At 41.3% G+C, this 14,243-nt stretch overlaps 1 protein-coding gene across 2 annotated transcripts in view; it reads right to left on the reverse strand.

The window, feature by feature from the left end:
* Positions 1-832: 832 nt before the first annotated feature.
* The window catches only part of LOC115221822 (coiled-coil domain-containing protein 153-like), a 31,912-nt gene continuing 18,501 nt past the window's right edge, over positions 833-14,243 (reverse strand). Inside the window, exons 2-8 of one of the 2 annotated variants that reach the window (XR_005002958.1) lie at positions 9,878-9,943; positions 9,202-9,270; positions 7,015-7,134; positions 6,597-6,689; positions 5,807-5,937; positions 4,075-4,295; positions 833-1,114 (exon numbers count right to left, since the gene is read on the reverse strand). Coding sequence is in view for 1 of the 2 variants with exons in the window: in XM_029792054.2 (XP_029647914.1) it covers positions 4,167-4,295; positions 5,807-5,937; positions 6,597-6,689; positions 7,015-7,134; positions 9,202-9,270; positions 9,878-9,932 (597 nt within the window). In the remaining variant the exon portion in view is untranslated. The remainder of the gene's footprint in view (positions 1,115-4,074; positions 4,296-5,806; positions 5,938-6,596; positions 6,690-7,014; positions 7,135-9,201; positions 9,271-9,877; positions 9,944-14,243) is intronic. The other variant, XM_029792054.2, reaches the window with a different exon arrangement.

The raw sequence follows: 14,243 nt of genomic DNA on the forward strand, positions 1-14,243 counted from the left end.
ATAAACACACAAGGATTTAACAAAGAAAAATTGAAGAATTACAAGCATTAACTATTTCGTCCAGGCATCACGTCATCATTACCCTCACGTCATCATTACTATCACGTCATCATTACTCTCACGTCATCATTACTCTCACGTCATCATTACTCTCACGTCATCATTACTCTCACGTCATCATTACTATCACTATCACCACCACTACCACCTCTCCTACCCCATCCTCTTTCACATCATCATCATCTCTATCACTTAATGTCCCTCTCTCTTGCTGTTTCATATATATATATATATATATATACACACATACACACACATCTATTATGTATACATGTGTGTGTGTGTGCGCATGCAAACACACACGCACACATATGACTTGTGTGTGTGGTTAAGAAGTTTAACCACATGGTTCCAAGTTCAGTCCCACCGTGTGATACCTTGGGCAAATGTCTTATACTAAAGCCCCAGGCCAATTAAAGCCTTGTCAGTGGATTTAGTAGACGGAAACTGAAAGAAGCCCATCGTATATATATCATCATCATTTAATGTCTGTTGTCCATGCTGGCATGGGCTGGACGTATACATATACATACATACATACTTACATATATACATACATATATATATATATATATTATATGTATGTATATAAATGTTTGTTGGGTGTGTGTGTGTGTGTATGTAGTATTTGTATGTGTGTATATGTGCATATATGCACATGCACACACACACACACAAAATTACTCAATACATATTTATGTTGGAAGTGGGATGGTTTACGAAATAATAAAGTCATTATTTTCTGAAAGAATTCAAAGACAATAAAACGTAATTATAAAAAAATGATTTATTAATTAACAATTAATTTTCACTCTCTTTCCCTCTCTCTCTCTCCTTCTCACTTTTTCCTTTTCATCTCTACAATTGTGTCATTTTTGGAATGGAAGTTGAATATTTCATTGAGTGGCAGGTCACTCAAGCTCTGGCATTCATCAGCTATTATCAACAACTTGGTCAGTGTGTTTATGTTCATTGTAAAGCTGGCCGGACAAGAAGTGCCATCATTGTTGCTTGTTATCTGATGATGGTGAGGTCAACTCTACTCTTCCATTCTCTGCCATTTAATTAAAGGACAAAGGAATATTTTATTAACAAAGTGTGAATGATATACTTTATAAATGATACATAATTGATATGATAAATGGTATATATTTTATATAAAAACGATACTTAATGAATACATATATATGTGATATAAAAAATTATACTTAAATTGTATAAAACTAAAAATAAATGATATTTGATATAAAGAGCTTTGACAAAAAAGTAGACTAATTGGTCAACCAAGTTAAACAAACGATCGATTAGTTAGTTAAGAGTTAACCAATTGACTAATACTAAAGGAGAGGAATTGAACCAGCGCATGTGTTATTGGAAGAATGACCGTCCCTGGACACAACGAAATTGATAAAAAGAATTACTCTAAAAACGTGTTGAGTGCAGTTGTTATGGAGACGAGCAAGATGAAAGAGAAGTGAGTCGGCAAAGGAAAAGCAGGTGATAATAAACAGAATAAGGGAGACATGATGGGGCGGAGGCTGTTTCCATGTCTTGATTGCTGAGGAGGAAAAAAATGGGCAAAACGAGCAAAATATTTGCAGCATGAAAGTGAAAGACTTTTGATAAAAGGAATATTATCGAATAACGAGAGACTGAAGCAGGAATGCCAACGGAAGTACCAAGAGGAGGGGAAAATTCCTCAGTTATTTCATGAAGACAATATTGGCTTCAAATTTTGGCACAAGGCCAGCAAGTACAGGGAGGGGGGGTAACTTGATTACATTGACCCCAGTGCATAACTGGTACTTATTTTATCAACCCTGAAAGAATGGAAGCAGAATTTGAACTCAGAACATTGAGACAGACAAAACGCTGCATTCAGCGTTTTTCCCTGTGTGCCAATGAGTCAGCCTTCCATGAAGAGAATATGGAGAGGCACCTTCATCTCTGGGTACATCAGTCTCTAATCTGAACAACGGCAAGTGGACAGAGACATCAGGGGGCTCTAACCTGACCTAACCAATGTGTCCCTTAAGTGGATGGGAAATCCTAATGCATCTACTTTTTAAAATAACAACTTGCATTACTTGTGATCCGTTTTCCTTTTAGAGTTATTTATTATAAGCTTTTAATTCACACAACCTTATAAAGTTCTTTTTTGCCTAATGCTCCTAATACACTCACCCGCTTCGCCCACATTTCCGCTCTTTGTATAATTTTTCTTTTTGTCCAACGTCAACCTTTTGTAATCTGAATCTTTCATAATTTTTCATGCATCAACGAGAACGGAGGTCGTTGCCAACAGAGGTGAAATAAAACAAATTACTTTACTTTTATTGTGCAAATATTTTTATTCATTCAAACTGAAGTAAATTGCTTAATTATTGTTTGAATTTTGCTTTGATATTTGGAATTTTTATTTTAAAGTTTGCTTTTATTTGTTATATTAATGGAGTTTTAATAGTTTTGGGAGAGGAAAATCCAAATCTCGTGACTCCATTCAAAAGAAAGACCAAACGAAGGGACATAACTCTTCGTGACTGGCCGATATAAAAAGAAGAAGAAGAGGGAAAAAAAGGCGAGAGATGAATAGAATTGAGCCCAATGTTGGCGTGGAGCGAAACATCAACATCCCACTGGTTGAAAATCAATCACTAACAGACGTGAACCCAAAACTGGGTGCTGCTGTGTCCACTCTCTACCTTTGCTACTACTACTACTACTACAATGACCTCTGAACTGTGAGCTGGTTGGTCTCGGCCTCTTACCACCAATATTCATGCACCCTCCACCCACTGGTCTCCCCCACCCCGCCTACTTGTCACCCAGGTGCACCCAATCCGTCTCACACCCATCCACCCCCATGCACTCACCATTATGTCCATTCCTTCTTCCTCCCTACAATGCCATCCCTCTGGAATCTTCCTCCCAGTTCATGTCTTTTTAGCATATGTTGAATTACAAATGGAACAGAAATGACCCCATCACAAGTCTCAGAGAACCTGCAATGTTCAGCGGTAATGTCCCTTCGGCCAGACTCGACAAGAAATAAATTCTAAATAAAAAAAAACTGTTTAATTTTGAAATCTTTCTCTTCCTGTAGAACCGCAAATATTCCAGATACAGGGTTCTTTCCTCGTGAGTCAAAAGCATGTTAATCTTTGTATCAGTGAATAAATGATTTCAGGTTTTAGTTGCATTTTGATTTTAAGGGTTTGGTCAAAAGGAATGGGTTGGAATCCCCGAGACTAGTCAGATGTTGTTTGCTTTATATTCTTAATGCGTTGGCTGGGCTCTTGTCCTTTGCAGACCCTCTCATACTTGCAAGATCAATGGGGGTCATGTTTTTCTTGAACAACCACAAATCAATGACTTGTGTGATGGTTGATGGTACTTTGATATAAGCAGCAGACAATTCCAGAGATATTCTGATATTTTTAGAAGAAAGAATTTGGCAGGGAATCTTGCAAGTGCGGAATTCAAATACAAACAAGTTTGAGACAGACAGAAGCACTGTATTACATGGACAAAGATTGAGGGGATCGATTTGGGGCCTAATTAAAGCCTTGGTTGCTTATCTCTCTTTTACACTTTACTCTTTTACTTGTTTCAGTCATTTGACTGCGGCCATGCTGGAGCACTGCCTTTAGTCGAGCAACTCAACCCTGGGATTTATTCTTTGTAAGCCCAGTACTTATTCTATCGGTCTCTTTTGCCGAACCGCTAAGTGATGGGGACGTAAACATACCAGCATCGGTTGTCAAGCAATGCTAGGGGGACAAACACAGACACATAAACACATACACACACACACACACACACATATATATATATATATATACAACAGGCTTCTTTCAGTTTCCGTCTACCAAATCCACTCACAAGGCATTGGTCGGCCCGGGGCTATAGCAGGAGACACTTGCCCAAGGTGCCACGCAGTGGGAGTGAACCCAGAACCATGTGGTTGGTTAGCAAGCTACTTACCACACAGCCACTCCTGCGCCTTGTAATAACCTTTTTAAACATTTCCTGTCGAAGAGAAGACAATTGTCTGAAGACAAAGGTGAAGCCATACCTTGTGGAGCAGAAAATCTTGAGGCAAAATGTTACAAATCAAGAGGATTTAAGCCAAATTCAAGAAGTTTTTTCTTATTTCTGGCCTGAATCACTTTGGCTTGTTTCTCCCATCGATCCTTTAACTTCTCCATTTTGAACACAAGATTATCCAAAGCCCCCTGAAATAAATAAATAAATAAAAAGACATTTAAATAAATATGTGAATTTTATGGAGGAGGATCAGAATCGAAATCGATCAATGGAAATTGCAGATGTGTTACCAGTGCCGGTGGCATGTAGGAGAACCTTCCGTTTCGCGACCGTTGCCAGCACCGCCCCGTTTCGTGTCCGTTGCCAGCCTCGCCTGGCCCTCGTGCCGGTGGCACATAAAAAGCACCATCCGTTCGTGGCCATTTGCCAGCTCTGTCTGGCACCTGTGCGGGTGGCACGTAAAAAGCACCCACTACACTCACAGAGTGGTTGGCGTTAGGAAAGGCATCCAGCCGTAGAAACACTGCCAGATTTGACTGGGCCTGATGAAGCCTTCTGGCTTCACAGACCCCAGTAGAACTGTCCAACCCATGCTAGCATGGAAAACGGACGCTAAACGATGATGATGAGGAGGAGGAGGAGGAAAGTACATGGTAGAATCGTGAGAATGTTAGAGTTAAATGCCTTGTGGTATTTAAGTCCTAGCTTTTGCATCCTCAGGTCAACTTTGTCTTTCATTCTTCTCTGTTTGATATGATAAAGTACCAGTCATGTGCTGGAGGTGGTTTAACATTCCAATAAAACATCATAGATGTGAATGGAATTAATCATAGAAGCCTCACACTTACATGGCTTCTGGCAAAGGAGGAAGATGCTGAGTTATCTTCAGACGAAAGAGCTTCTGTGAATGAATTAGAGAAGAGTGAATTCTGCAACAGGGGCCCAGGAATCCTGTGGGCTTTTTAAACTGGGTAACGGATTCAGTCTATCACCGGACAACAGGTTCTGTCCGTCCAGCAGACTAATGGCTACATTTCCACCTCCCCCAGTGACACTTGCCAGATTTGAAATCAAATGATTGCACAACAAAATTCTTCACCAAACACCCATGTTTGCAACCAATTGAGCTCCAATGCCCGAATAATTGAATAAAATTAAATTATTAATTAATTAACAATTAAATAAACCTGTATGCTTCCAGTTACATGTGTTCCAGTCGATCCACTCAACAGAACAGGCTGCTCAGGAACACAAATATCAAGGAAAATTATCGGTTTTAAATTTTGGCACAAGGCCAGCAAATTTGGGGGAGTGGGGGGGGTAAGTGATTAACATTGACCCCCCGGACACAACTGGTACTTATTTTATCAACTGCAGCTAAGCATTTTCCCCAGGGTGCTGACAAATGTTTGCAAAATGTTGAGAAATGGGAGTTAATTTATTATTAGAAGGTTAATATCAGTTGGGGGCTGAAAATATAGCAACATGGGTAGGCACACTCTCCTACCCTGATGTAATCTCCAGGGATACAGGCATCCAGCAACAGGACCTCCGTAATGCTATGATGGACCGTGAAGTCTGGCGTAACATAGTAAATTCCATTGTCTTGACCACGGTCGAACAATAATGATGATAGCAACATGTTATGTAAATAATGAACTGAGAATTAAAAATCAGGGAAATGGTTGTGAGCCCTTACATGAAGTATGTCCTGGTAGGAATTCTCCATGGCATTGTTCTTCCGCTGGAAAAGCACAATTTCTTCCTGTTTCTGGTTCATAAGAAGTTTGGCTTCTTTTTGTGCCTTTAGTAATTCTGATTCTTTATCACCTGTGAAATACACCAACCGTGTCATTCTCTGCCATTTGACTCTCCATTTTATCAACTAATTTGCTAAATCAAAGATTCACTGATTTACAATCAACAGCTTTTTATCGATCGGCCGTCCTTTTGTTGGCCTCAGTCAACAAATTTTATTCGTAGTTGTTGGGTGTCACTGATTAGTTTTCATTTTTGTTAATCTCTTATTTTTTACTTGTTTCAGTCATTGGACTGTGGCCATGCTGGGGCACCACCTTGTGAGGTTTCAGTCAAATGAATTGAATTCAATGAGATAAAACTGCATCACATCAGACACTATTGATTATCTGATAATGCGAATGACTGAAACGGCTACAAAACGAAATTCTCTGTTATTTTCTAAGGACTTTTACTCTTTTATGATTGCACAATCAAACTACAACATAAATCTTGTTTTTCTGAGGTTATTCTCTTAGTTTCTTATTTTGGAACTGTCCTGTTCCATTTTAAGCTTTTAACAATAAAACATGACAATGATTTGAAAATGAGAAACTATACAAATTTTGTCTTTTCTTTGGATTCCTTCATTATTGTTAAATTAAACATATTAATCAAACCATCCTATACAGCTTAGTAATTCTGTCTCTAAACCAATACAAAAAAAAAGACCCCAACCCGGGGCTACTTACTTAACTTTATTCGACAGCTTGTCAACTCAGTTTCCAAAATACGTATCCTTGCATTCATCTCCGACTCCATGGTCTTGTACTGCCGTGTCATATCTACGGAGACATATCAAAACGAACATGGCCATCTTATCCAATTCTGCAGTTTAAAACAACCAATATAAACAAAAAAAAAAACAAAAAACAACAGAAAGCCAACAAAAGGCCACAGATCCAGGGCCATCCAGACCCCAACAACACAAAACCCTGACCCCATTGTTATTCTCTGATACACAACTACATATTTAGAGCAACTCCATTCACCTTAACCATTTTTGCCACAGTCATCCACCTTCCCTCGCAGAAGAAGGTCACAACCTCTTCAGCATCTTCCTCCAATGCCATCCTCATCATTACAACAAAAAACAAGAACAACACTCACCAGCTCTTATTGACCTGTAATCACCTTTCTGTGACTCAAAATCTATTTTTAACAGATCCAGTTCTTTGTTCCGTTCTTCGCCAGCTGCCAAACTTTCCATCAGCATCAGATCACGCTGAGCTGCAATTACAAGTTTTATGATATAAAGTATATATATATATATATATATATATATATATATATACACACAAACATATACATACATACATACATGCATACATACATACATTCATACATGCATACACACATACATACATGCATATAGACCTACATAAAAATTTCATATACACACACACACACACCATCATCATCATCATCATCATAATCATCACCAGCACCATTTTACAGGTAAGGTACCCAGGTGTTTAAGATGGGTTGGATGTGTCAGCATGATTTGAAGTCAGTTGCCATGGGGACCACATCACACTTGCATATTGCCATGTTTTTTGACGTGGCCATTGTTGGATTAGATACCTCTGTTCCTGCCAGCCTCCTTGTGGTGTATTCTATCTCGGCCCCTCTGCAAGGGCGGTTGTTTTGTCCCCAGGAAGACTAGAACATCCTCCCTGCTCTATATTGTCCCCCATTCACTCAGCTCCCGGTAAATACGAAAGGTTGTTTCATCCTCAGCAAAACTAAGAGAACCCTTCTCTTTGTTGTGTCTGCCCCTTTCTTTCCCTCCTCACAACTGATAGGAAAGGGGCCAGGGATAAAGAGGGAGAGAGAGGGAGAGTAAGTGAAAGGGTAATCCAGAATGATAACAAGCGAGGGATAGAAAATAAGGTGAGGGAAGAGTGATTGAGGAAAGAGAGAGAGAGAGAGAGAGAGATGAGAAAGAGTGAGCAATGAAAGAGAGAGTGACAGACAGCTATATGACGGTTGTTGGTAAGGAAATTGGATAGAAGTAACGTGACTGAGAGAGTGAGAGAAGAGAGAGCAATGGAAGAGAGAGGGGGAACTAGGGAGAGAGAGAGGGGAACTAGGGAGAGAGAGAGGGGAACAAGGGAGAGAGAGGGGGAACTAGGAAGAGAGAGAGAGGGGAACTAGGGAGAGAGAGAGGGGAGGGAAAAAGAGAAAAGAAAAAAAGATGGCTATGTGTTGATTGTATGGAAATTGAATAGAAACAGCAGGAGTAGTGTTATGGTTGAAGAGAGAGTGAGAGGAGAAAGAGAGAGAGTGAGAGGAGAGAGAGAAAGTGAGAGGAGAGAGAGAGAGTGAGAGGAGAGAGAGAGAGTGAGAGGAGAGAGAGAGAGAGTGAGAGGAGAGAGAGAGAGTGAGAGGAGAGAGAGAGAGTGAGAGGAGAAGCAGCAATGGGAAAGAAGGAAAGTGATGGTGGCCAACAAGTAATGATAAAGGAAGAGACAGAGAGAGAGAGAAAGCGGAGAGAGGGTATGTGCGAGAGTGAAAGAGAGAGAAAGAAAGGGGAGAAGTAGTATGTGCGAGAGTGAAAGAGAGAGAGAAAGGGAGAGAGAATGAAAGCTAAGTATTAAAGAAGGGAGAGGATAAAGGGGGAGGGGATTAATTACGGATTGATTCCATTAGATGGGACCCTTTGAATAAAAAGGGAGAAGTGAGGGAAGGGGAACAGAGTGAAAGCAAGGAGCGATATTGTTAGAAGAGGGGAAGGATGGATGTTACGGAGATTTAAAACGAAGTTAGACAAAGAGAGAGAGAAAAGTCTCCATAAATATTTGCAAGTGAATGTGTTTGTTTGGGGGATGTGTTCATAATGAGGAATTTGGAGAATCAAGAGTGCTGCCCGTGAAATGTAGTGAGCAACAACCAAATTCTTCTTTCGATACTGAAGAGAATAAACCGAACCTGCCAAAACCGTTGGATTTCATGAAATTCCTGGGAATGTCCTGAAGGAATGTTGGAAGGGAATAATTCCTTGTCCCTGGACCCGATGAAAATCTTGCCAATACTGTAAAGGAATGTCGTAAGGAGCCAGCAACGTTTCCCACTCATATACAATATGAGCCACGGGCCAACAGAGAGTCTGCTAAAATAACAGCTCAAATCCCTTTAAATCATGTCTTGCTCTCTATATATCCTTAATGCTACTCTAAAATATGAATGTGTGAGGAAGCAAGAGAGACCGGGAGAATGAAAGACATACACGGACTCAACTCCCTATTTCTTAGTTTCCCCCCAAAAAAACTGGAGGACAAGTGTAACAATACTTACCAATGTAATCTTTCATGGCATTCAGTTCAACCAGTGATTTCCTAAATTTCTCATCCTTTTCCAGAATGCCTACAAAAACGACAACAACCATTAGACGGTCGATCGGGAACATCGAAAGAGGACGACTCTGTTTCTTGCTCGGACCAAACAAACATAAAAAAAAGGCACAGACATAGAAAATAACTGGTGTATCAATAGAAAGGTTGACCCAAGTGAAGACAAACCCTGAGCTAAAACTGGGCATCGATGTGCACGTTTGCCCCTCAGGAAATAACCCCTAAATCTCTGTCAGATCACACTCTAACACCCTGCCAAAGAATCCATAGGAAACTGTGATCCTGGGTTCCGTGTACATGGGACAAGAGGTCGTGGCTGGGATGCCTTTGATCCCTCGCCTGGCTATTCGATCAAGATAATACCTAGAGTTCAACAACATCAACAGCATGAACAATTTGAGCCACGGGTCAGCAGAGAGCCCGCTAAAATAACAGCTCAAATCCCTTTAAATCATGTCTTGCTGTCTTAGAAATGATACCTAAAAATTACACATGATAATGAAGGATTAGACAGGACTGGAGTGGCCTGGTGTTAAACAGAAACAATAATACCAACAACAACAGCAACAACAAACTGGCAATATTTTAAAAATCGTAGATAAAAGTAAATAATGTCAAACCGTCTTTTTTCTTAGTTTTTTTAGAAGTTTTCGTAGATTTCTTCTGAGTAGACATTTTGATTTATGGTGTATGAGTGTATATATATGTGTATATATGTGTATGAGTGTGTGTGTGTGTATGTGGTTGTGATACTCTATTTCATGTGTGTTCAGAGACGAATAAACAAATGACTGTTTTGTAGATTCTATCAAAAGCTTTGAGCTTCCTCTGGTCTTTTTCCGTGTCACTAAACAACGATGACCGTTGCCTAGCAACGACCAACGCCCCAATTCCCCTGACAACCTCGACTTTGGCTGTTCGTTGTTGTTGCTGCTGTTACTGTTGTTGTTGTTCGCACGAGCGAAGGAACCGCAACACCAAGAACCGGGATCGATCCCTCGCCATTTGCGAAATTTTGAATGCTTTCATATTTGAAAACTTCCCGCTAAAGAAGTTCTTAAAATTCCCTAAGTCCCTTCAAATAAAGAAATTAAATCCCCCCAAATATAAACGGTTCAAATCTGAAGAGTAAAACAGAAAGATGTGGACTGCAATATTACAAAGCTGTGTGGGTGAGAAGTTCGCTTCTCGATCAATATACACACACTGCTGTAAACGTATTGGGGGCAGCACCATCGAAAAATTTAGTCAGGCCAATATGGGGATCGAACCCACGACATTCGTGTAAATTGCCCAAGATCCTAACCGAGCTAGTCACACACATCCAGCCACCCGGCCATCCTTCCTTCCTTCCCTCTATATATACATACATGTATGTGTGCATACACACACACACACACACACACACTCTCTCTCTCTCTCTCTCTCTCTCTCTTATTTTATCCAGTCATTGGTTATGACTGGTCAGAAAGTTACCTTTGGTTTCGCGTCTATTATAGCTCCACGTAATATAGGCGACTCATCCAGAGGGCACCAACTATAAACTTCACCATTTTAATTTAAGAGGCCATCAGGATTAATCGAATTTTGGGGGATCCTTGCCCCCTCAGCCAAGTACAGTTTGCATCACCTGGTTTCATTGCGGTATGGCCCTAGCTGTCCTAGAAACTTCCATTTAACCCTGTGTGGAGTTCACTTTTCTTTTAAACACTATATGTAGTTGGCCAATACCATAACGTTGCGCCTCTCTGGGATCCTAAAAGAGGACCTGTGGTTATTTAGTCGTAGTTTAAAAGGGTCCTTAACTACTCCAACATATTACAGTGTATGTACCTCTGTTGTTTTCGTTGCTGCCAACGTGTGCTCCTGTGTCTCTCTGTCTAAAAAATGTTGTTTGTTGTAATTAGGCTGGAAGGGTAAACTATGTGAAATGAAGGCATTTCTCTTCCACTTTCTTTATGTGTTTTCCACATATTTCAACCGATATATATCATCATCATCGTTTAACGTCCGTTTTCCATTCTAGCATGGTCTGGACGGTTTGACCAGGGTCTGGGAAGCCAGGAGGCTGTACCAGGCTCCAGTCTGATCTGGCAGTGTTTCTACTACTTGATGCCCTTCCTAATGCCATGTATATTAATATAAATACATGAAAGTACATGAAGTTTGTTAAAAAAAGGGGATCATGTATACACCTCCTGGCTGTTGAGATTATAACACCTCGTTGTAAACAATGTTCCTTGTTTTCCCTTGCGGAGCATATACAAAAAGGTTTCTTTTGGTTCCTACTCTTGAGCAACCAACATACAGTTGCCTATGCGAGAAGCAGGGCTCTTCCAAGAGAAGACCAGCTACAGAGAGGGTTTGACCCTGAGATTTGTTAATGGACATGGCAAAGCTGACACGAAGGGGAAATTACAATCTTCTGAATGTAAATGGAATTTCTGCTCCTGATGGAGTAAGAGGAAATCTTGGAATAAAGACGTCATCAGCTTTTCCACATCCAGAAAGAATGATCGCCTCGATAACATGTGACATAATTTTCTTTATCACCAGTCGTGTTCCAGATTGCGGAGTAGCATTACAGGAGTTCCAACTAATATGTGCTAATATGTGTAGAGGTAGTCCAGGAGGCTCCAGTGAATTGAGAAATTCCACCACCACCTCCACCAACGACAACAACAACAGCAACGATATCGTCGTTTTGCCGTCTACTATAACTGCCAACAACACCACCACTACTACTACAACCTCAACCACTACAAGTGACACCAACACTACCACCAAAAACAAATCCAATTTTGCACAAGCGTTAAAAACAAAAAAAGACAATACTAAACTTCAAAAGTTTGTGTTTAGATAATATTTTTTTATGTAAAAGTTGTGCAACGACTAATAAATACATTCGGTTGTGCAAATTCTTTTGCACGGGAAACCTTCCCTGTGTGGCGTGTTTCCCCATTTTGTAGAATTTGCTTTCGGCTTTCTTAGCCTTTTCTGTTTTGGCGACTTCAAGCCATGAAGTCGTTGTCCTAAAAGAAGGCTGGTCTCCTTGACAACGCTTACGACGTTGATTTCCCTACCCTGCCTTCCCCACAGCTTCATGAAGGAGGGAGGAAGGGGAGGATCAAGACAGGTGCAGGTGCGAGCATGGACGCTAACATCGCTACCACCACCACCACCACCACCGCCACCGCCACTACCACCGTCGCTATTTCCACCGCCGCCACCACCATACTATACCTCTGCTCTCTCCTTTTGTCAAGGTTTGTCAAGGGTCTCCTTCCAAATGATAAAACAGTCATCCAGGTATCTTCTCGACTTTTTTCTTATGTAATGGTGAAGTGATAACCATATTTTTGCAGTGACACTTCATACATGCTGAATTCAAAATAACCCATTATCAGGTTCGCAAGAACAGGGGCTGCGGGGTTTCCCTCTTCTGCAGGTTCCATCCACTTCCAGCCACCAGCATCTCTTTATTCAGCTGCACTCATCCATACGCATCACATGACCAAACCATTCTTGCCACCCCTCTTGCATCTGATTCTTCTCATACCCGACTTTCCTCTCATCACATCTGCACCCTGTCCAACATGCACATCCATCAGAGCATACTACTTTCATTTCTTTCCTGTTTTTGCATGTTCTCTGCATTCAGGACCCACACCTCATTACCATGCAGCATAGCCATTCATACACAAATATCACACAATCTGCTTTCCTCTCTGAGAGAGAGACAAGCCTATTGTTACCCCCACCCCCTCTCTCTCATATATATATATATATATATATATATATAACGGGAAGCTTTATGAAAATAAACAAAAGACGAAGGCAGGTGGAAAACAAACGAACAATTGTATTAGTATGGCGCTCAGGAAATATAAATAAAACAAGTCTTTAACGTTTCGAGCCTACGCTCTTCAACAGAAAGATACACAGAGAGAGAAAAAAAATGCGTGCAGTAGCTAACGAATCAACATGGCGATCTGATTTCGGCCAGAGGTCAAAGATCAAACATGAGACGCGAGAGCGAAATAAGGGGAGATAATAGGGTTGATAAAACGGTTGAGGGACCAGCTAAAAGTGCATGGGAGGGGGTCTGGATGTGTGTATGTATAGGGTTGGTGTATGTATTAGTATGTATAAGGGTGTGTGTGTATGAGAGAGTATTAGTGCGTAAGATTGGTCTGGACATGCGTATGTATGGGGTTGGTGTATGTATTAGTATGTATTAGTATGTATTAGTACGTATTGGTATGTATAGGTGTGTGTGTGTGTGTGAGAGAGAGTATAAGTGCGTATGCGGGGTCTGGACGTGTGTATGTATAGGGTTGGTGTAAGTATTAGTATGTATTAGTACGTATTAGTATGTATTAGTTGGTGTGTGTATTAGTATGGCACATCATATGTGATGTGATGTGTAAAGTCATGTGGTGTAGTGAGGAGAAGAGGGGGAGGGGAGAAGAGGGGGGAGAGAAGGGGAGGGGAAGAAGAGGGGGAGGAGAAGGGGGAAGAGGAGACGATGGGGGAGAAGGAAGGTGAGGAGGGGGATGAAGGAGGAAAGAGGGAGAGGGGGAGAGAGAGAAGGGGAGAGAGGGAGTGAGGGAGCAGAGGGAAGGGGAAGAGGGAGGGAGAAAGAGGGAAGAAGGGAAGGGGAGTAGGGGTGAAAGGATGAAGGACTGAAGAAGTAGGGGTCGGGGGGAGAAAGGATAGGTGAGGAGGGGGGAGAGGGGGGTTAGATGAGGAGGGGGGGAGAGTTGAGACCAAATGGCGTATAAGAGCGAAGAGAGAAGATTAATTCCTGTTCACGGCGCAAACGGGAATCCGGATGGCCTCTGTGTAAGGACAAACCGAACACAGATAGGTGTTGCAAGGAGTGACCGGTGGAGCGGAAATGGCGTGAGACCGGTGTGTCGTTCGCAAGGTGGATGTCACGAAGGTGTTCCGCGAACCGGTCAGCCAAGCGGCGTCCCGTTTGTC

This window comes from Octopus sinensis, linkage group LG18, assembly GCF_006345805.1.
Source record: "Octopus sinensis linkage group LG18, ASM634580v1, whole genome shotgun sequence".
Lineage (NCBI taxonomy): Eukaryota > Metazoa > Mollusca > Cephalopoda > Octopoda > Octopodidae > Octopus > Octopus sinensis.